Below are 23,532 nucleotides of genomic sequence, written 5' to 3'. Positions count from 1 at the left end.
TATAGAAATGATATGTGTAATGTGAAAGGCGCTGCTCCTAGCGAAGACTTATCACCGGACTCTAAGTTCCCTCTCAGCTCTTGTTTTTGGTTTGCGACCTCAAACTTGATTGTTTTGGTTGAGTCTCCGTGCTCTCATAAAGCAGCTGTTTTTTGGCAGAGATGTTGTGATAAACCCAGCGTATGACCCGCTGAGCACCAAACAGCAGACACACACTGAAACCAGCTGGTGAACATAGCGGAACGCTTGGCAGCTGACGAGACAGATATTTTTCTCAAGTGTTAGTGGAGACCTAACCTCTATAAACAGATGTCTGCATATGAATGCAGAATCTGGAGGCAAGGGGACCAAAGATTTGGCATCGAGCATTCTGGTCAAGAGGTGAAATATCTTGGAACTTATCAGCTATCATGTAATGACAATTTAGCTTTGTAAAAATGTATCTAATCCCTAATTAAATAACATTAATTACTACTATAATTCATTCATTACCTCAGGGCTCCCTTGTGTGTTAAACTTGCCCTGCTAACTATCCTGAAACAGGTCAAGTCTTGTTGTCGCCAGCACATTTTTAAAGTGGTCAGTGTGTTTTTCTGAGTAAGGACAATGTTTCTTGATTGTTATGTTGCATACATACGATACAGACTGGATGGAGATAAATGTCAATGTTACAGTTTGTAAGTGACTGTATGTGTATCTTGAATGTCTCTAGTGTTCAGTCTTTGATTCTCTGAGTTCTATATTTTGAGAAGAGTCTTTATGACACACTTTATACACAGAACACTAATTCATTCTCACTCTCTGATCTTCACATTGTTTTTGGTCTTTCTCCTTCATGTTTCTTCTCTTGTTTAAGGCAGCCCTCTAGCTGTTGTCACTGGCATTACAGATGACACTGGAATGCTGGGTTGGAGTGCTAATACAGTATTGTATAATATTAGGGTCCGAACCTTAAATGTAATGAACTTAGATCATTCTCTAGATCTCTTAGATCAATCTCTTCACATACAAATTTGTATTACATCAATTACTACATAAACGCTCGGAATCATATGCAGGGCTGGAGCCTGAGATCAAGTGTTTAAACTGCCTGAATGAAATCCACATTTTATTTTTTACATGTGATTATTCATTAGAGGTACCATCATGTGAAACAAAGTTTTGTTCTCAATCAGTCTTCATGTCACCGATGACAGTGTGTCATGAAGGGTGAGGACCCGCCCATATACACACAATCAAACAGGGACTCGTTACGTTACTGCAGAAACTCCCTGTTTCTTTTTTTACTTCATAAGCTCTTAATATAAAGTTAGTAGTGAAAATGTTTTAATTTAGTACAGTCTAAGTCTGAGATACTTGTACTTTATCTGTGTTTCTATTTCTGCACTCTTTGTTTGAAAATGTGCACACTGCTCTGCCCATGCAGGCTGGGTGAAGTTATACGCATTACAAAATAATGAAAGCGTATTTATTAATTAATTAAACCCCTTTATTCATTTATTTCATGCAGCGAACAAGCTTCAGTATATAGAGTCAAAAAGATTTTCCTTTCAATAAAAATGATTCATCATACCGATGAATGAGAATGTATTGAACATGTTTGTGGTCCTATCACTGCTTTTATATATTCATCTATTTTTTGGAGCTTTTGGACTTATTTGTTTCTATTGTGTTTCCAGCCTGTCTGTCTCTCTTTGCTGATGTCTCTCCTCTCTTTCTCTTTACTTTTCTGTCCATCTTCAGCTATGTCCATGTATGTAAAATGAAATTATAGATATTGAACTTCCATGTCAACTTTGACTTCTAATCTGGGTCTCAGACAAATGACATTCCTGTAATGATGAGGACAGGGACAAAAGCAAAAGCCTTTCTGATTGGTCCGTGTGCTCCTTTGATTATTCTGGTCTAATCATGCTTAATCCACTTCTCTCATGCTAGTATTGTATGTAGATGAGTGACAGTGCAGAGGGTGGCTATTTTAACTCTGAAGCAGCATTCTGCTGTGATCTGCCCTGATCTCTGCAAACACACTGAGGGGACTGCTATAAACTGAACACATTGAGGGGACTGCTATAAACTGAATACATTGAGGGGACTGCTATAAACTGAACACACTGAGGGGGGTCTGTTACAGTAACTGTAACTCCTCTAATTGGCTATTTAGCACTATAAAGTGCATATAAGTTCATACTAATCTGGCAATTTATCAGGAACTGTAATAAACAGTTTGTATTCATGTGTTGATATTCAGAGATACAGTATGGTTATGTTTGACCATACAGTATATCTAATGGAAGACACTAAGATGTGGAGAAAAACAGACAGCTAATGCTTCACATCGTTTAATTCTGCTACAATCACACAGCAAAGTAAGAGTTAGTGCTAATGTAAGGTTTGTTTATTCTGGTGAGTTTCTGCTTGTACAGAGGAGGTGTTCTGTGTCATCGCTGGAAGGTCTACTCAGATTCAGCAGCCTGAGTAAGGAAAGGAAAGAAAAGAAAAAGAAAAATGATTTTATTTTAATTTTAAAATGTTACCTGCAGATCCTCTGCAGTGCATTTGGTGAAGCCCCACACTGTGAGGCCTCAAAAAAACACATGCAATTGGTCAAAGCCAACAGGTAAACAGTAGTACATCACCCCGCTCATGCAGAAAGGCAGCACAGAAAGGGAATGGGGAGTGTGTTGATGTTCAGTGTCTTATAACTGCCATGTGTTTTCATTGATATGATGATGATTTATTTAATGACTGAATCACAATGAGCCACATAAACCAAACTCAAATATGATATCTATTAAGTAGAAGTGTTACCTTTCCAAACTCTCTGCTCTTGGTTCTCAACTTGTTGACTTGGGACTCAGCGATGTCAGCCCGCTCCTGTGCCTCCTCCAGCTCATGCTGCACCTTCCTTAGCTTTGCGAGGTGAGCACTGGCCTGCTCCTCCTGTACAAAAACAAACAGTGAGCTCAAATCATTCCGAAAAAACAAAAATTCTTGTTTGTTTTTCTCAAAGTCAAAAAAGATCTTACAGCTTCTTCAGTCTGCCGTTTGTACGCCTTGACTTTGAGCTGCAGCTTGTCTGTCAGGTCCTGCAGTCTCAGCACAGTCTTCTTGTCTTCTTCAGTCTGGTAAGCGAGCTCCTTTACTCTCCTCTCATATTTACGGATTCCCTTGATGGCATCAGCAGCTCTTTTCTGCTCGCTCTCCACTTCACCCTCCAGTTCACGCACCTACGAGGCAAAGTCGAAACCCCACCAAACCAACCTCAGCTGTAATTTCTGCACATAACAAAGCTACATTCATATCACATGGACATGTGCTTTACCCGGGCTTCCAGTTTCTGGAGCTGTTTCTTGCCCCCCTTCAAAGCCAGGTTCTCAGCCTCATCAAGGCGATGCTGCAGATCCTTCACGGACACCTCCAGGTTCTTCTTCATCCGCTCCAGGTGGCTGCTGGTGTCCTGTTCTTTCTTCAGCTGCTCTGCCATCATGGCTGCCTACATAAACACAGCAAGTTAACCTGATATTGACTTTTCCATGCAGTCACTAATCACATTACATAAACCTGTAAGTGCTGCCTGTAGATATGTGACTTTGGGCTATACAAATAAAATTTGATTTTAAATTTAATTTGATATAACAAGAGGTAAAGTGCAGAATATTTACATCAGTGACTGCCTTCTTGGCTTTCTCCTCTGCATTGCGAGCCTCTTGGATTGCATCCTCCACTTCACCCTGCAGCTGGCTGACATCTGCATCCAGCTTCTTCTTGGAGTTGAGGAGACTTGTGTTCTGAAGCCAAAGTACAGTTAAAAAACTGTCAATTAAAGGTGACCTAAGTTTATACTTCAAAAAGTTATGCAATCATTCATTTCTGGGGACCTCATAAATTCATGATTTAAATATGTTATTAAACTTTTAGCTTTTCTTTTAACTCTGTTTTTTATCTCTGCCAACTCCACCATGTTCACCAGCTACTCAGTAACAGTGGCTGTCTGTCCCTGGTAATATAAAAATATTGACTCATCAGCTCTAAAGTCTGCTCTTTTGAAAACCACAGATTTCAGCACCTGATCAAGTAACCATTGACATATTCTTCCTTAGTATTCGTCTTAAACAATAAATATAATTGGTACATTGTAATAAAGCTGATCACCTGAGAGTGCAGTAGTCCTACTCTCTCAGAAGCATCAGTCAGTTCCTGTTCAGCTAATTTGCGGCTTCTCTCCGACTGTTCCAGGGCAGCCCTGAGCTCCTCCACCTCTGCCTCCATCAGGCAGCACCTGCGCTCCGCCATGGCCACCTGCTCCTTCAGGTCCTCCTGGCTCCGCAGGGCCTCGTCCAGGTGAAGGGTTTGTTCCTGCAGAGAAGCAGGATGGTAAAAGTTGTGTGATTTACCCACAATATGTTTTAAAAGCTAATATTCTCATGTTTCCTGTCACCTTGAGGTGGACTTGGATGTTCCTCAGCTGCTTCTGGGATTCAGCTGCCTGACGACTGGCGTGGCTCAGCTGAATCTCCATCTCATTGAGGTCAGCCTCCATCTTCTTCCTGATTCTCATGGCATCGTTCTTGCTGCGTGTCTCAGCATCTAAGGTGGAGCGCATTGTTTCCACAATGCGCTGGTTGTTGTGTTTCATCTGCTGGATCTGCTCATCCTTCTCAGCCAGCCTGCGATCGACCTCTCCTTTGACCTGAGCGAGCTCGAGCTGAACACGCAGAATTTTGGATTCTTCATGTTCTAGAGAAGCCTGGAGCACAGATACAAATAATAATATATTTATAATCAAGGAATGTACCGTAGTGTAAATAATTTATTTACACCAGGTTACCTCAGCTTCTTCCAGAGCAGTCTGGATCTCCGTCTTCTCCATTTCAGTTTGTTTCTTCATCTTCTCTAGCTCATAGACGGCTTTACTGTTCTCTCCAAGTTGTTCAGTCAAATCAGAGATTTCCTCTTAATATGTAAAAAATCAAATTGCTTCAACTAACAACTAAACATAACATCCTTGACATTAGTAGAGTTCAGTCAAAATCATATGATTAATTCATTCACAGTCACGTTCCAGATGAACCTTCCTGACATACGTACGTTGCAAGTTTTTATTCTCTCGTTTGAGGACCTCCAGGTGCTCCAGAACTTCCTCATAGGAGTTCTTCATTTTGAAGAGCTCAGTGCTGAGGGAGCGAGTCTCCTTCTGTGATCCGTCCAGCTCAGCCTGTCTCTCTTCATAGTTCTGCTTCCACTCGGACAGAATCTAAAAAAAAGGGGCAAATTATTGGTTTGAATAAAGAAGGTTTGTCTGATTTTTGGTTATTGATTTGAACTTTTTGTGCTTTTAGGGTCAGTTAGGGTTAATGTTGCCCACTCTAACTATTCCAAATAAACTTTTGTTGCTGCATGAAATAGCTGCAGACAACAACTCAACATCAACTCATCCACCACATAACAGTGTTTGTGTTGCGTCTTTATTTAAACATGCAAGATGTTTGTTACTTTATCAAAGCTCCTCTGCTTCTTGTCCAGGCCAGCTGCTTGAGCGTTGGCCCTTTCCACATCAGCCATGAGGTCCTCCACCTCTCCTTGCAGTCTCTGCTTCGTCTTCTCCAAAGACGAGCACTTGGCATTCACAGCCTCAATGGCCTCCTCTGCCTCCTGCAAGCGCTGGGCAAGCTTTTTCCTGAGCATGACAACATAAAGTATGGCTAGTTATTGTCGTGTTCTTACATCACCAACATCTTGCTTCATACTGTGTGTGTAGAACTCTCACTTGGCTTCCTCCAGTTCGTCATTGCGCTGGATGGTGTCAGTCTCATATTTGGTTCTCCACTGGGCCACCTCACTGTTGGCCTTGGACATGGCTCTTTGGAGCTCAGCCTTGGCCTCCTGCTCCTCCTCGAACTGCTCCCTCAGCAGATCACAGTCATGACGGGAAGAATGGAGAGCATGAGCGAGGGCGTTCTTAGCCTAACACAGAGGCAGATTTGGACTTTAGCAGAAGTTCTCTCAAGAGTCAAACATTTTGTAATTGTAAAGCTCTTCTGTCAAGAAACACACATGTTCACTTTCTTGCCAAGAATCTGATGAAAAGAGCAGGAAATAGCTAGATTTTTAATCAATTGTTAAGCTAAGTTAATCACCTGTTGACTCTGGCTTCATATTTAATATACAGACATAAGAGTGGTACCAATCCTTTCATCTAACCTTCAGAAAGAAATTTCAAACTTCTAAAGCTTCCTTGGTAGGCAAAGCTTTTGGCTAAGTACAATGAAACCCCTGGAGAAATGTACCTGAACCAGCTTACAAGCTCAAACCTTCTTTCTTTATCTTTAATGTATTGTTTAGTTGCACAGTGCAGTAATGCAAACCTTTGTTTCTTCTTCAACCTGCCTCTTCAGCTCCTCAACATGCTGAGTGGAGGCCAGCTTTGCCCTCGACATCTGAGACAGTATCGCTTCTTTCTCCTCAAGAAGACAAGAAAACTCTCCTGTTCAAGAGGTTTTAGACATGGATGTGAGAAGATAGAGAAGTATTTGACTCCAGAAGTCTTTAACAGGATTGAACTCTGCTGCATACCGTTTTCATTCTGAAGTCGTGCTCTTTGAGCATTTATGTCAATGATCAGACGGGTGTTCTCGTCATGTTTTGCCTGGTATTCACTCAGTTGGTCTTCCAGAGAGTGACACAGCTTTTCATAATTAATCTGTAATATTTATAGAATAAATTGATTGAAATTGTTAGATTTACCATGATATATTCAATACATGTATATCTATACGGATCTTGCTCACCTTTGACTTGACCACGACCTCTATGCTGCTGGACAGGTCATCAATCTCCATCTTGTACTCACTCTTCTCCTTCTCCAGCTTCTGTTTGACCCGCTGCAGGTTGTCAATCTGCTCTCCAAGCTTAGCCACACTGTCAGCGTGTTTCTTTCTCAAAGCTGCAGCGTTAGCCTCATGGTGGAGGGTCGACACTTCCAGGTCTCGTCTCAGTTTCTGAAACTCGGCCTCTTGCTTCTTGTTCATCTCTACCTGAGTGGCGGTGGCTCCTCCGGCCTCCTCCAGCCTCTCACTGATCTCGTCGAGCTCCCTGGAGAGATCAGACCTTTGCTTTTCCACCTTAGCTCTGGCAATACGCTCTGCTTCTATCTCCTCTTCCAGCTCTTCAATGCGGGCCTGGGTAAAGCAACAAAAACTCAACATTATTCATGGTCTGCTACTTTTCAGTTAACCTTTAAGTTTTACCTGAAGCTCCTTGATCCTCTTCTGAGATTGCACAGCCATACTCTGCTCATCCTCAAGTTTGGCTACAAGTTGGATGAATTCAAAGTCTTTCCTGTTAAGTAAAACCAAACCAAGTGATTAGAGAATATCCTGTACAAGTCCTGTACCTACCATTATGCTTGGACACTGCTACACATACATACTTTTTAAGACACTCCTCCAGCTGTTGCTTGTCATTTTCCAAATCCATTATGGAGTCTTGACTTAGTTTTAGATCTCCTTCAAGCTTTCTTTTGGCTCTCTCGACATCCATCCGTACCTTTTTTTCTTGTTCCAGAGAGCCTTCAAGCTGACACATTGACACAGTTTCGGGCACATAGTACAGTTAGTACAAAAGTGAAATGTTATCACTTTGTACATCTGATGTAGTGAGTCAATATTCACTCTCATTTTAGCTCAATTTTTGGTCTCCACCACCTCCTAAATGAAATACAGTTGTCCCTCACTATAACGCGTTTCACTTTTCGTGGCCTTGCTGTTTTTGTGTAATTTTGCATGCTTTTTTTTTTTTTTTTACAGCGTACTGTACAGTATGAACGCGCATTGTGTTCGGCACCGTCAGAGGAACTGTGAAATACGCGTGAGTTACTGGTAATAATTACTTATGTGTCAAACCTCGTAGATTGATCATTAAAATTAAATTTGTTAAAAATGTTTGGGCTTGAAAACAGGTTTTGATCTTTGGTTTCATTTACTAATACAGTATTGTACTTATTTTTGTTAAATCTGCGAAAGTTTGAACTTTGAGAGTGTTTGAATAAGAGAGAAATGTGAGAAAATGTTAATGCCTGTCTGAGAAAAGTGTATAAAAGTGTGTGGTTAGGGGTTTTACGGCCTTAAAACATGTATAATAATTGTAAAAAATAAAGCTGATTACTTTGCAGATTTCGTCTATTGCGGGTTATTTTTAGAACGCATCCCCCGCGATAAACGAGGGACCACTGTATCTGGCCCTTTAGCGGCTAAATGCTCCACTATGTTCACCAGCTACATGCTAACTTTTTCTGAAGGGAACTGCAGCTTCAGGTGATCATCTCTGGATTTGTCACCAAGAGCAACACCTTTCACATTATACACATTTGATCCATTGTTTAAAGACTCCTCTACAGATATCTTTCCATTTATTGCACATATTCTTCTTCCTTGTCAAAACCTGCACTTACATTCCAAAACTGCAAGTCGGCTAATGTAACCTAATGTCTACCTCTAGCAGACATAAGGAGCGGGCTACAGCACCCTTCTTTCTCTCTCAACACTCAGATTTTTCTTATTTTCAAACCAACATTTATCAGACTGTCGCTATGCAGTGGTACTCCCCAACACCTGTAAACACACTTTGATGGGAAAAATCGGTGGAGTTTAAAATAAAAACATTTAAGCACTTTTATACACATGCTCTGAATTCCAAAAGGTAATGACCACACACTTACATCATCCACTTGTTGCTCCAGCTTGGTTTTAGCTTTGGTCAAAGAGTTGACTTTGTCTTCCTCTGCTTGCAGGTCTTCCAGTGTCTGCTGGTGGGCCTCCTGCAGGGCCAGCTTCTCCTTGGATAACTTGGCAACGGTATCGTCTAGAGAAGACATCTCCTCAGTCAGATTCTTCACCTGAATGTCAAGTGAAAAGTTATCTGTTAGTAAGTGTTTAAATTTTTGGGCTTGGTGTTCAGATGACCACCCAGCAGATACACACTTTGTTTTCAGTGGCATGTTTTTCTTGCTCCACTTTAGCCAAGGTGAGCTCCAAGTCATCAATGTCTTTCTTTAGCTCAGAGGACTCGTCCTCCAGCTTCCTCTTCTTGGCGGTCAGCTCGGCATTGACCTCCTCCTCATCCTCCAGTCTCTCACTGAGTTCTTTGGCTTTGGCCTCCAGTAAAATCTTGTTCTTAATCAGCCCCTCACATCTTTCCTCTGCATCGGCCAGACGTTCACTTTCCTGTTTAATAAAATCAAAACAGTTGCATTTATGTACCATGTACATAGCATACAGGAGCCCTTACACGTGACTTACATTAACAGAAATAAATTTGCAAAAAGTGAATTTTCTCGGCTTACAGACTGAATCTGCAAACACAAGTTGTTCTTCTCCTGAAGCAAGGAAACCATTTTGACTTCCAGTTCCTTCCTCTTAGTTTCAGATTTGGCTAAATCGTCCTTACACTTGGTGAACTCCACTTTCATCATGGTCATCTCCTTCTCGGTCTCAGCACTCCTCAAGAGTGGCTTGATCTTAAAGTAGAGCTTCATCCATGGCCAGTGCTTCACATTCATGAAAGAGCGAATGTTGTATTGGACAATATAAATGGACTCTCTGGAAAGTGACAGAGTTTATTATTTCAATGCAGTACATTCATATAGATCTATGGTATTTTTATATGACACATGATCTTTAATCTACCATAACTCTGATTACCTTCTCTCCATCATTTTCTGAAACTCCTTCCTTCTGAGGAAGCCCCGACACAAGGCTTGGGTAATGGTGACGAGAGAGGCCAATTTTTCATCCCTCATCTCCTCAAGTAGACCCAAGAGTCCGGCTTTGAAGAACACCTTTCAGGAAAGGTGGGTATTTTTTAAGATATCAACAAATACTGTCAATAAACCTTAAAGTCTTAACATCAGTTTCCTAACCAGTTCATTTAGTAGTTATTATGTTGTATCATCTGCAAAAGTGTGGATATCTGTTGGCTGGTTGTTGATGGCTCCACTCAAAGGTGAGCCAAATTCTGCCATAATAGCATTTTCTGGCTGCATCTCATAGGTTCCCTTAACTCTGCAAGAACTCAGTGCCTTTGTGTGTCTTGTAATCTCAGCAATTAATCATACAAATGGGAACAATGGTGCACATGAAGCCATTCGTGGTATTGGTCTCACAAAATGTGCCTAACTTTGACACCCTCCCCACACATGTTCAGTCACTTTGGAAAGGTGACAGTCAAATGGTCAATCAATTACAGAAAAAACCCACACACACTACAGTTCAAACATACTTACTGTACCATAGGCCTTTAGTCACACTGAAATGATTGTACCTTGGTATGCCCAAACTTATACTGTGTGTGGTCCACATCAATAGACCCCAAGAGTTTCTCAGCAGCTTTCTTGTTGTCAATGAATTGTCCCTCTGGTATCACACTAGCATTCAGTACTTTGTACCTGCAACAAAAACTCCTGTTAGAAAAAAAAGTTTTTTTAATACAAAAATACATCTTTACTTCTTACCTTTGCTTGAAATCTCCATACTGGATTCTGCTGGGGAAACCTTTCCTACAGATCCTGATTCCTTCCAGCACACCGTTACATCGCAGCTGATGGATAACCAGATGGTGTTCCATAATCCCTAAAGGTCAGCCGGAGCCAAATGATAATCAAACTTCCTGAGATACTATTTAAACTTAGGAGTGTGTAACATGACATTAGTGAAATACCTGGAGTTTTGGTTTCATTTGGAATCAGGCACCTAACAAAATGAGGATAGGTACTCCTGAGATTTGTCGTGAGCTTTCCCAGGTTCTCCTGTCAGAGATAATCAGAAAGGCTGAGCTATCATTGCTCTACTTTATTATTTGTATCAAAGGTATTCTTATAAATTTATGATAATTGAGAATTATTTGAGCATGCGGTTACCCTGAACAGAGCTGACACAGTCTGGAAGGATGAACCCTTCTTTTTTGCTGCTTTCTTAGCACCAGCTCCACCAGTAGCACCTACAAGATGAATTGTTTTTATCTACATTATAATTCTGAACCTTAAAATAAAACATTGAAACTACACACAGTCCCCCCTGTGTTCTTACCATCAGATGCAGAGTAGGTAGAATATAGGAAAGCCAGTAGTTTGAGGCTGGCTTTCTGATAGAGCTGGACTACAGTATCATTCAGTGGATCCTTGTTCTTGTCCAGCCAGCCTGTGATGCTGTAGTCCACAGTGCCAGCATAGTGCACCAGGGAGAAGTGAGCCTCGGCCTTGCCTTTGACAGGCTTGGGCTTCTGGAAGTTGTTAGATTTTCCAAGATGTTGGTCATACAGCTTGTTTTTGAAGGTGGCATCTGACGCCTTGGGAAACATACACTCCTCTTCAAGGATGGAGAAGATGCCCATTGGCTATTAAGGACAGAAACATTTTGTTTCAATACAAAAAAAACATTGTGTATAATATCATATCTGTATGAACTAACCTTTTCAATGAGCTCTATACAGGCAGCTAGGTCCATCCCAAAGTCAATGAACTCCCACTCAATGCCTTCCTTCTTATACTCTTCTTGCTCCAGCACAAACATGTGATGGTTAAAGAACTGTTGCAGTTTCTCATTGGTGAAGTTGATGCACAGCTGCTCCAGACTGTTATACTGCAAAACAAATCATTTAAAGCGTAACCGCATTATTCATTATAGTTTTTATTCCAGTAGATGAACTGCTTAATGTAACTTACATCAAAGATTTCAAACCCAGCGATGTCCAGGACCCCGATAAAGAACTGCCTGGGCTGCTTGGTGTCCAACATCTGATTAATGCGGAGGACCATCCACAGAAACATCTTCTCATAGACTGATTTGGCCAAAGCACCAATAGAGTTGTAGACCTGTATAATGACCCAACACATCAGTGAAACAAGACCTTTACAATACAAAGAATATATTATGCCCTATTATTATACATCATCATTCTAATGTGCATTTCTTCTGACATTCTAAATCTCAGCTTAAAGTGGCATTAGTTTGGATGAACTGGGGCAGAGGAATGTAACAAGCAAAGAATTTTGTATTTACAAATCCAGCAGCCATGGAGCAACATTAGCATTTTTTGAGTTGCATTTAAGTCAACCGTCCTTCCAGCTCTGTTTCGATCTACACCAGAGAAAAATATCTGACTCTTTAAGAGCTAGCTGTTATGTTACCTTATGTTACCTTATGTTACCTTTCAGATCATACAGTCATTTGATAATGGTAAATATAAAACACACTGATTAGTGCAGCCTTAAGATTATTGTGGCATTCTTTTCTCTTACTCTATAGTATTAGCTACAATAACAAGTTTATGGGGTAATTGTAAACTATCATATTATACTAAGGACTAATATCCTGACACATGTACCTGCTGAACAGTCTGCCCTTTGGTCACATACTCATTCCCAACCTTCACTCTCGGGTAACACAGTGCTTTGAGCAGGTCTGCAGTGTTCAGACCCATCAGGTAAGCTGCTCTGTCAGCCACTGATCAAAGAAAAAGATCACATGACAAAACTAAAGCAGAGAGTGACAGAAGAGAAGTAGAAGATAAAAACAGATCTTACATGCACCATATATACACGAAAAGACTATCATTCAAAGACTGAGGTAAATCCAGTGAGTAACAGTCACCCTCTGTTCCATCTGGCTCCGCTTGCTCTTCTCTCTGCTTCTGCTTGAACTTCATATTTCCATAATGCATCACAGCACCTGTTAGCTTGTAGATGCCAATCCTCTCCTCTCCAGTGAAGCCTAGGATATCGATAGCGCTCTGAAAGCATATCGTAACCAGGCTGATGTAAGAACCCATGAACATTTGCAGTGATGGAAAAGAAAACTTGACTTACGTCTGTGGCCGTCAGCTCCTCGCTGTCATCAATACTGGCCACGCAGATCTCCCCTTGGCTAACAAATGGGTAGTCGTATGGGTTGGTGGTGATGAGGAGAGTCTCTGGATGGAAAGATGATGTCAGTCAGATTCAGGCTTTGCAGTATAAACACGGTGGGATGTGTATACTGATCTCTCTTTTGTTACCTATCAGCTCAGGCTTCCTGTTGGACATGATCTGGTAGAAAATATGGTAACTCCTCTCTGCAGACAGCTGAAATGTTACTCTGGATTTTTCCAACAAGTCTGTGAAGGAAAACTGAATGAGCTTCAGCAAAACACTGCAACACTGCATGTCTGTGCACTGTATTCTAACTCACACGTTTCTATGTCAGCAGAAGACAGTTTCCCTGTAGTACCAAAGTGGATTCTTATGAACTTGCCCTGAAAAACAAAAACAATTAAAGCTGCAAGCAGCGATGGTCGGGCCCTCGCACATGTGCGCACGTCGAAATGTGTGCATGTGGAAATGGCCACACCGTTTCCCCAAAATTCATCATTTTGATAACTGTTACTCAGGAAGTCTATGTGAACAGACCTACCAAGTGAATTGGATGAAATCCCTAGGAGGAGTTCGTTCAAACATGACCCCTTGTCAAATCAGGCCAAAAGTCAATGGAGTCTTGTTTTTTTGTGGAAAAATCAGCAGTGTGGAGTTTGACGCTCCGTCACGGCCACGCCCTCTGATAAAAAGTTGTGAATTTGATAACTTTTCATTGTGGACGCCTTGAGAACACACACGGCACACACGGTTTCAAGCACATCGGATGAAATCCCTAGGAGGAGTTCGTTCAAATGCGACCCCTGGAAATGAGGCAAAAACGGGAAAAGGCCAAATCTGAGCAAAATTGGACGCCGTACGCTTCACTGTCGCCCGGGGCACCAAGAGACTTTTTTGTGCGTCTGGGCATGTTACATACTCCCACCGAGTTTCGTGCACGTGGGCGAAACCGTGGCGAGGGGCACCGGCAAAAACGCGCACCTAGGTGGCGCTGTGGAGGCGTATGCGCGCGTGCATGTGTGAGACCTCCAAAATACGTAATTTTACGCCTGACATTGGGGGGGTAGGCAAATTTTCGTGAGTTTTGGGGGGGATATGGGCTGTGGAAAATGCGATTTACTCTTAAACGTCGTTCAGCGTTCGAAATACAATAGGGCCTCGCTGTGCTCGGGCCCTAATAATGTATGTCGATAACGAGGTAAAGAATGAGTTATGGCCAAAAGAATCGGAATATGTTTTCACTCACAAAACGTGACGAGTTATCATTTCTGACAGTTTTGGCATTTCCAAAGGCTTCTAGTAGCGGGTTAGCAGAAATTATCTGATCCTCCAGATTCCCCTACAGAGACAGATGGAAAAAAAAATAAAGTATTACAAATGCAAGTGTTTTGGTTACAATAGATACATTTATAAAGGTTATTAATAGACCACTTGTAGCACCATTTGATAAAGTATGAATTCATTATAATATTACATGTAATTTTCCAGAGGCAGCAGCATCTTTCTTCCTGTCCCCAGACCCTGCGATTGTCGCAAAGTACTGGATGACCCGCTTGGTGTTGACAGTCTTTCCTGCACCAGATTCTCCACTGCAGCAACACATACCAAAAACACACAATGGAAATGTTATTTATTCCCACATTTTTCATTAGAAAGTACTAAAATTATGTCTGTCACATTTGCATCATCATGCAGCTTACGTGATGAGGACGGACTGGTTTTCTCTGTCTACAATGAATAACACCATAGTCATGTTAGAAAGGTACCATGCAGTGCATCAGAACATTATAAAAAATGAATATAATAATACATCTTTTCCTGTTTCAGTTTACCAGTAAGCATGAACTGATAGGCGTTGTCAGAGATGGAGAAGATGTGTGGTGGAGCCTCCTGGCGCTTTTTACCTCTGTAGGCCACCACTACCTCTTGATTGTACACCGGGAGCCACTTGTAAGGATTCACGGTCACACAGAAGAGCCCAGAGTAGGTCTGCAAAATGGAAATAAAACACTGATTGATTAGACTACTAAACTATTTCTAAACTAGTTTTAATCTACATCATCATTTGGTTATCAAATAACATTATCACAATGTAATGTGGACACAACAAAATACTACAGGACTTACATTTTGAAATTGTGTTTCAGTATTATGACATGCAGCAAAAGACCCAGGCTGGAATAGAATAAGGGTCACTGCGTTGTAGCCTTGATACATGGGATGCACACTCTGCTAGAAGAGCGACAGAGGTGCCCTGTGAAGTAGCTGCCATAATGCAGTCAGATGAACACACACACACACACACACACACACACACACACACACACGTTGCATTACTCACATAGATCATCCACGCTGCATAACGCTCTTTGAGGTTGTACAGCACAGCGGCCTCATTGAGGTGGGTCATCATGGCCATGTCCTCGATCTTGTCGAACTTCGGCGGGTTCATGGGGAAGACTTCGGCATCCTTCACCGTTACAACCTGCAAAAAGAGGTGTGGCCTTTATCAGCACAACAATATGGAGAGTGTATGGATGATTTGCCTCGTGTACGGCTAAACGTACCTGTCCTGCATCAGTCTTAACAGTGGCTGTGCCGCCGTCTCTGCTCTGCAGAGTGCCTTTGACAAACAGCTCTTTTGGATCCACCACAAACACTGCACTCTTAGCATCAAAGGGCCTGTTCTGGGATTCGATTCTCTCTCGTTCAGGTCTCCTCAGGTATGTGGCAGCCTCCCCAAACACACTCATCTCAGCATCCGAACTCATCTCTGCAACACACCCCAGAGGGGACTGAAAGGTCCAGGGTTAAAGGTTAGAACAGTGATTCTGATAACAGCAGAATAATAAATCAGTCATCACAATCAATACCAACTCTTACCTCAGAGGACTACAGAAGGTATGCTTATGTATCCTCCACCCAGACACCTGCAACATCAGAAACAAGTCAGGATCTATGACACCCAACACACCAATGAAAGACAAACAAGCCCTCACCAGCAGACGTCCCAGCTGAAAAATGTGCACAGCTTTGACCCTCACTGCTTTTATAAGGTCTCTCTTGGTGCACTAGGAGACACAGTTAACACCTATATTTAGGTCCAATCCGGTGATGAATGCGGGTGGAGAGGTGATTAGCTTTGGCATGTGATATCATGGAGATGTCGCTGAGCTTTTGTTATAAATCCACGGCGGACAGCAACTGCAGCTCAAGAAAAGAATGAATGCCAAAGGAGGGTGACCTCCGCCAGAGATCCATCGCTCACATGTTCCGAGCATGCAGAGGCCGACAGTGTTTGTTTAGCATCTCCAGTGCTGTGTTTGGAGGATTACAACCCACAGCTCTATTAAGGATGAAGAGGAACAGTACAATGTGCAGGACACTGCCCTAAAAAACAAATGTGACCATGGATACACATCATTTGACTTTTATTTAACCAGCATGCTCTGTTGAGATCAACACGACAACTATGTGTTCAAAGTCATCTAAATATGCATATTTTGGGAAAATACATTTGCTTTCTTTCAAAGATTAAGATATAAAGATATAAGATATTGATATTAAGCTCATGTCTGTGCATGAAACACAAAGCTGGGGTCTGGATGGGCCTAGAAGAACGGAAGCAACCAAAAACAAAAAGCGATCCACACTTGCGGTCACACATAACTTTACTTTACTACCTTTACTTTATCTCTCTGTTCCTTCTGTGATTAAACAAATGAAATAAAACCTATTAATAAGTGAGCTTTGAAGGTGTGGTTGTTGTTTTTGTCTTTCACTTTAGGTTAGTGTAACCATTTTCAGACTTTGTGCTAGGCTAGGCACAGTGTGCACCACGACTCAGGTTAGTATCAATCCTGTCATCCTGTTCTTCCAAAGAAAGTGACCACTCCAATGAATTATTACTCAGTGTGTAGTGTGACTTTTTCTGACTCAGTGTATTTTGTCCTGCATGGTTACAGTCACTTCCATACAGGTTTCATGCAACATCATGCTTGAATACACTTTGTGTGTCACCTGTTGTAAGTGTCTTCACTTTCTCTGGGGCTTATAAAGTGTTATGGAATAATACATAAAATTCATCTGTGTCTCTTGTGATTACGTCTTAAAGCTTAAAACTTAAAGAAATAATTTAACATCTTTCCAAGAGTGAAATGAGAAAATTCACATCACTCTAATGTTTTTGTGTATGAAGAATACAGAGCTGGGGCCACAATGCGGTTAACCTAGCTTAGCATAAATGTACTGTACGTGATAACTAGTACTTAGTTGATAATTCATAGATAATTAGAAAACTTTAGAGGGGTTTGTTGGGGTATGTGGTATTTCTGAACTTTGGCGAGAGCTGAGCCAGCTGTTTCCTGTCTTCATTTTCTAGTCTTTATGCTAAGCTAACCACATCCTGGCTACATTTAACACACACAAGATTGATATTGATCCTCTGATGTTACAGAAAGCAAACCATTCCCAACTAGATATGATTTATGATTTTCTTATGAGTTAGCATGCTCAGTGTTATTGGCAACAATGTGTCTACATGCAGACAGATGCCACCGTCTCAGTGTTACATATAATAGGCTAACAGGACATTGAAGTGTGTAAACAACTCTTGAACTCTTCAAACTGTCACTCGTTTTTAACTCTGGTGTCATGAATGAGAGATCAGTCCGCTGTAAAGTGACAATACAGGTGCTAAATCATGAACAAGCAGCCAATGAACCTGTGGCCTACACGTCCTCCATCTTAACTATGGACTCCTTTAATGAGGAATGAGATATTCTTAGAGGCGGTCCTCAAAGGGACAATGATACTCATCGGACTACGATGCGATGTGGATTATCACTGCAGCCACAGACTGCCTCTCATTTACCTTCTTTAACTGGCATGTGTGTTTCTGTTGATTGGATAACTGCTTCAGACATTTTCGACTCGGCCTCCTCGTGAGACTCAGAGAACCAAAGTGAACGCGGCGGATTACAGACTTACAAACTTGCAGAGTTTGTTTTAATCTTTAATGCAACAGATGGTGAAATCTTGTGGCTTATGAGTTAATGTCAAGTCAAGTTCAAGTCGACTAAATAAAGGGCTGCTAAGCAGAGGTCACACAGTCCATTATCTGCCACACATGCACGTTGATATCATTTAATGGACAGCTGTTAACAATCGCTCCTCCCTGAGCTAGAATGCTTTAATTACCATCAATTAGACATCCAAGCAAAATGCTTTGATATATTCAATAGATTGATGTAATGTATGTAAATTCATCCGAGCCATTGCTGTTTCAAATGAAAGGATTAGCCTCACTTTATTTCCAGTCACGCACATTGTTGGTTTCTTTAATATTTAGTGGTTTATCTTGGACAGAGTTAAAAGAACTGAACTGAACTTTAAAAGAAACAAATGCTGCAGCCATGTTTAAGTCCAAGAGCATCCCAAAGGAGTTTTCCAAACAAATAAGAACGTCAGTAAGAAGGTAGACCACAACGCCCCCCACAGGCACTCTGTTATCTTGCTTGAAGACTTAGTGTGGGTACATTGTGCTGAATTTTTAAACAGTTCCAAACCCCAAATATATTCATGTGTGACTCAGACTACTACACCTCTGTAATAAAAACATACAGTACTGTGTCAAAGGTCCAGTGTGTAGGATTTAGTGGCATGTAGCAGTGTAGTTGTTGATAGCAACCTAATTTTCTTTCAAAGGCACACTTTGTCCTTATGTTTGTATTTTTCCGGTTAAACATCTCAGCTAGCACAAAGCTTAATTCTCATGACTACTTATTACGTCTAGTTAATGTATCCAAGACTCAGTTTCACTCATTAGAATTTGTGGTTACCTTTCTAAATTGTGACAATGAGCTCTTGAATGTCCAGATTCAAATGTTTATTTGAAATGAATGAAATGTTAATGCTTGAATGTTGTCGTACATATAAAAGCATCACTAACTGTGTAGCTTGGTGTTTTAGTAAAGCACATAAGACACAGGCTACAGTTTCACTAGCTTAGTATGCTATTTCATTTGAGTAAGCATGCGCGGGGCCAATCAGCCTGATTGTGAACAGGTGTGTCTGCCTATAAAGCGTTACATGTATACAGATCGATTATGATGGATTATATAAACTCTAACTTTGATATTACTACTTATTGTTGTTATATTTTTTTAAAATTTTGATATTACTGCAAGAAATGATTTTCTGTTTACATAAAAACAATTATATACAATTTAATCGGGAAAGAAATGTCCAGTGAAAACTTTGTAGTCTAAATATGTATCAGAGTTCGGGGATTTTTAGGTTTACAGCCAGATGTACAGTAAGATAAGCTAAGGAAAAAAGCTCCTGTCCCCTTTTTAAACCCTTTAAAACTCACCAGACAGTTTCAAAGATGTACAGTCGCCTGGCTGCAGACGGAGCTGTTTCCCGGGTTTCTGAAACGCTGCACTTCAGCCTGCACGGTAACAAAACCACACGGAACACCTGGTCACGTGCGGCCGGCCGTTGTCCTGGCAACCGTAAACTAGCAACCGCGCAGTGAACAGACAGAGCGTCTCTCCGGGTTTTAACCACTCTGTTTAAACTACAACTTTACGTCGACCAGTCTTATAAACTGACGTAGAACAATGTCGGATATAGGATCTGATGAGTTTGAGGATGAACGCAATAAACTCGGGGTGAGAGCAGATAATTAGCTGGTTAACATAACAGTGTTTTTCTGGGTTGGGTGATAACTTGAGCTGGCTGAAGTTAGCGTTAGCATTACATGTCAACAGCATGTAAACACCGTGCTGTGTGTTCATGTCTGTACCTGTAGGCAGGCATGTGTCTGTCTGTTGTCCTTACATACACGGTGCTGTGTTTATGTGACTGCAGGAGTATGAAGGCGGCAGGAATGATGCAGGAGAGAGGCACGGAGTCGGTAAAGCAGTTCTGCCCAACGGAGACAGTTACCAGGGACAGTATGAGAACGGCAAAAGACACGGAGAGGTAACCGAGAGACAGCACGTGATGTGTGGAGGCCAGATCAAGACAGTTCAAGTCAGCACACTAGGAAAACATTGATTGTTGGGCCATAGCAAGTCCACCCAAAAAAAGTACACGTTCAAACATCATGGAACTTAAAATAGTAAGTTTCAACATTCACACTAATTAGTGCATGTATAGTGAGAAAAAAAGTATGATTGAAAAAAGCTTAAATATTCCACATGGAAATGAGACTCGTAGCCTTCAGATGTGGAGAAAAGGAGTAACTTCATTAGATTACTTAGTGTAGATTTTGCACAAGTACAGGTAAATCTGTACCTAATTTATTTCCATTATTGATTAATCTGATTAATCATTTTCTTGACTAACTGATTTGTTTTTTTGGTGCATAAAATGGTGAAAAATCTCGAATGTGATGTCCTCAAATGTTTTGTTGTGTCCATATTCATTGTACTGTCTTAGAGGACTGAAGAAAGCAAAACAACATTCACATTTGAGACTGAAATCAGGACATTTTATCTTAAAAAATGACTCAAATTCATTGTTGCAGCTCTAGTCAACTAGTGTTTTTGTTTTTACTTTTTACTTTCTATGTTCAATCTGTGATGAAAACAATATTTCCATTATGAGATTTCCATTATGTTTCCTTAGCATTGGTCGCTTTGACTAAATTTTTATTTCTCTTTTGTGTATTTTGTCTAATAGGGGACATATAAGTTCAAGAATGGGTCGAGATATGTGGGAGACTATTACCAGAACATGAAACATGGACAGGGCACCTTTTACTATCCTGATGGCTCCAAATATGAAGGTCAGTACAACAAAGCTAAAGTGTCTGAGCTGAGATAGTTGCTTCCTCTGCATTTCATTAGTGTGTACAATATGTTTACATAAGACCAGAAATCAAACTCTTCTTGTTGCCCCTCTTCTTTGTCTGTCAGGCTTGTGGGTTGAGGACTTGAGACACGGTCATGGTGTTTACACTTACCCCAATGGAGATACGTATGATGGAGAGTGGCTGCATCATATGAGGTGTATCTATGCTTTTAAACTCACAAGTACTTGTCATGTAGTTGTTTGTAGTTTTGTTTCTAAAGCACACATTCATTCATTTCACTAAAATCCTTGGTGTCGTCTGACTACCTACCAGGCATGGCCAGGGCATTTACCACTACCATGAAACTGGCTCCAAGTTTAAGGGCTTGTGGGTGAATGGCAAGATGGAGTCAGCTGGAGAGTACATCCACTCTAAGCACAGATACAAGGGTAACTTCATCAACAATAACGTAAGTCCCGCTTTGATTAATAATTTGCACACACTCGCATGCATTCTTTCTGTGAAGCTGACACACATTTTACTGTCTTCATTCTTTATTGCAGCCGATTGGCCCGGGGAAGTATGTGTTCGACATCGGGTGTGAGCAGCATGGTGACTACCACCACTTAGAGCAGGTGATTCAACATTTTTACAAATGATTTATCTATATACTGTATGTACTTCATTTTCTTACAATAATCTAGGAAACTGGAACTTCATCAACACTCACTGCTTGAATACCAGAATAACCATGGCAACTTTCTTGACTAAAACTGCAGCCAGCGAGCGGTGAGGAGAACGGTAACAAAGCACAGAGGTCGCTGTACCCGGGTTCCGGGGACGGTTATCTTACCTTAGGGACCTCAGGAGGAACAGAGGAGGTGCTGCTGCACTTTACGCACAGCTGCTGATGAGAGAGCACAGTGTGTTGCATGATGAATCCTGTGTCTTTTCAGGCACAAGAATACATCACTGTTTATCTTTTTCAGTGTGCACACTTGCCTCTTCTACCTCTGCATGATGTGATTGTGGTGTGTGACGATGAAAAACTTCAGGGTGGATGTTAATAACTTGCTGCAGTGTGTATGTTCACAGTAAGGAGAGATATCTCTGTGCATGTTGCTTGCAGTTGAAGCAAAATGAAATGTGAAATGTGTCACAGTAATACATTTCCGAGTATTTTTCTCTCTGCACACAAAAAAACACATTTGCAGCTGCGTGTCTCACTATGGCTCTGTTCTTTGCAGGACCGAGCTGAGGGCGAGTGGGGCGAGTTGGCCTCCACCTCTGTCATCAAGTGGATTCCCAAGTGTATCACCGGCATGACCGTGTGGACTCCAGGCAAAGAGACTGCAGGTGAACTTTATCAGCCCAAAATTACAGTCAGGAGACATTTTTACTAGACAGCAGCAAAACTCTGTAAAATATTAGTATTTAAAGAAATCATAGAAATATCACATTTTGTTGTATTCAAATGTTGAATTATATTTTCTGCATTGCAACTATATAGCCTTAAAATGTTGCTCCAAATCCCTCTCTACACTGCAGGGTATCTACAGATTTGATTTATTTTTTAATTTTTTTGCTGACAGATGGTCTAATTTTACAATATTTAGTGTTACAGAATATCAGAATTGGCCATAGAAATGTGTCTGTATTCATACAGTTTTCATGTTACAAATTCACAGAAATATTAGTTTAAGACTTCCAAACAGGCTTACTGTCTATAAACAAGGAGGGGGGTATTTTGTCATGTCTGGAAATACAAATGTATCTACACAGTTTGGTAAATATTACAGTCAACAATGATAATAATGTTTTCTTTTATCAGCTGGTGAAAAGAAAACAGCTTCAGCAGAAGAGGCAGCAGAGAACTGACTAGTGTGACCCATCCATAATCCTGCCTCTTTCAATATTTGTCTAAAATACACAATTAAATAAATATTTCAATAAATGTATAAATAAATCTGTTAAACTTCTATGTTTATTTTTTTATGAGATGTATGACTAGAGCAACTACAAACGTTCCATTCCCTACATTGACTATCATGGCCGTATACACTGTGTACTTACAACTTACTTACCTCTGTGGCACTTTATGGACCTATGGATCATTTTTCTTGACATAAGTAACTTTATCTGAATAATGTAAAACCTTAGAGCTACAGCACGCATTTAAACTCAGCAGCTATGGGACCAGTCTAAACCTTGTTAGGACCCTTAACAGATTTTCTCTAGATCTCTCTGGAGACCACTGGAGTCCAAGCAGCTCATTAGTTAGCTTAATATGCCGACTGGCTGGGAATCTCTTCTTTCCCTCATCCAAATGCACTGCACACAGTATTATATTATGGAAACATATTTATGTGAGAGAAAGAGTGTAGAGAGTAAATTTCAACAAAACGTATTAAACTATTTTTTTATGATAACAACAGGGAAAGTATGTGTGAGTGTGTATCAGGATCCCTGTTGCCTCATCTCCTTCCTCGAGGTGGGTTCTTGAAGACATTTAGACACTTAGTGACACAAACTGAACCAAAGTTAATAAAATATGTGCTGATAATATGTGTGCGTCTTTATTTCAGTTAAAGAGAAATAACTGAAGGGGGATTTGATATTGCACAATGTTGGAGACGAACTCACTAGGAAAAGAAACATCCTTGGTTGAGCAAATAGCATTATAGATATAGACAGTGTAGTACAAAACACTGACAGTATAAAACATTGACCTAGTATCCATGATGTCCCCACAGGTTTCTAAAGAGCTGTTGTGTGGTGGCTTTGGCCACTGCCTTTTTAAGTCTGAAGACATCAATGTTCAAACAAG

General features: G+C 40.9%; 2 protein-coding genes across 2 annotated transcripts; one reads left to right on the top strand and one right to left on the bottom strand.

Moving 5' to 3' along the window:
- Positions 1-69: 69 nt before the first annotated feature.
- On the bottom strand, positions 70-19,354 carry LOC104919481 (myosin heavy chain, fast skeletal muscle). Its single transcript, XM_019271427.2, has 40 exons — positions 19,278-19,354; positions 15,788-15,834; positions 15,472-15,699; positions 15,246-15,389; positions 14,737-14,893; positions 14,605-14,632; positions 14,379-14,493; positions 14,151-14,243; positions 13,224-13,287; positions 13,051-13,149; positions 12,863-12,966; positions 12,648-12,786; positions 12,382-12,500; positions 11,720-11,869; positions 11,466-11,636; positions 11,085-11,391; positions 10,916-10,995; positions 10,717-10,804; positions 10,511-10,628; positions 10,321-10,444; positions 9,702-9,838; positions 9,344-9,599; positions 8,982-9,224; positions 8,720-8,896; positions 7,433-7,578; positions 7,251-7,341; positions 6,792-7,181; positions 6,577-6,703; positions 6,369-6,487; positions 5,771-5,967; positions 5,497-5,680; positions 5,092-5,257; positions 4,832-4,956; positions 4,442-4,750; positions 4,156-4,359; positions 3,666-3,791; positions 3,326-3,496; positions 3,030-3,230; positions 2,812-2,943; positions 70-2,474 (listed from the first exon to the last, which is right to left on the bottom strand). The coding sequence occupies exons 3-40, from the start codon at positions 15,673-15,675 to the stop codon at positions 2,457-2,459; spliced, it is 5,823 nt and encodes a 1,940-aa protein (XP_019126972.2). The 5' UTR covers positions 15,676-15,699; positions 15,788-15,834; positions 19,278-19,354; the 3' UTR covers positions 70-2,456.
- A 46-nt stretch (positions 19,355-19,400) lies between these two features.
- Positions 19,401-22,673, top strand: rsph1 (radial spoke head component 1). Its single transcript, XM_010731518.3, has 8 exons — positions 19,401-19,578; positions 19,778-19,891; positions 20,594-20,699; positions 20,830-20,920; positions 21,039-21,174; positions 21,269-21,340; positions 21,953-22,061; positions 22,537-22,673. Exons 1-8 carry the CDS (start codon positions 19,528-19,530, stop codon positions 22,581-22,583), a joined length of 726 nt encoding a protein of 241 aa, XP_010729820.1. The 5' UTR covers positions 19,401-19,527; the 3' UTR covers positions 22,584-22,673.
- Positions 22,674-23,532: the final 859 nt, after the last annotated feature.

The sequence above is a fragment of the Larimichthys crocea genome, chromosome XVI, assembly GCF_000972845.2.
Source record: "Larimichthys crocea isolate SSNF chromosome XVI, L_crocea_2.0, whole genome shotgun sequence".
NCBI lineage: Eukaryota > Metazoa > Chordata > Actinopteri > Sciaenidae > Larimichthys > Larimichthys crocea.
Note: the sequence above shows the minus strand (reverse complement) of the source record. Positions and strands in the feature narration are given on the sequence as shown.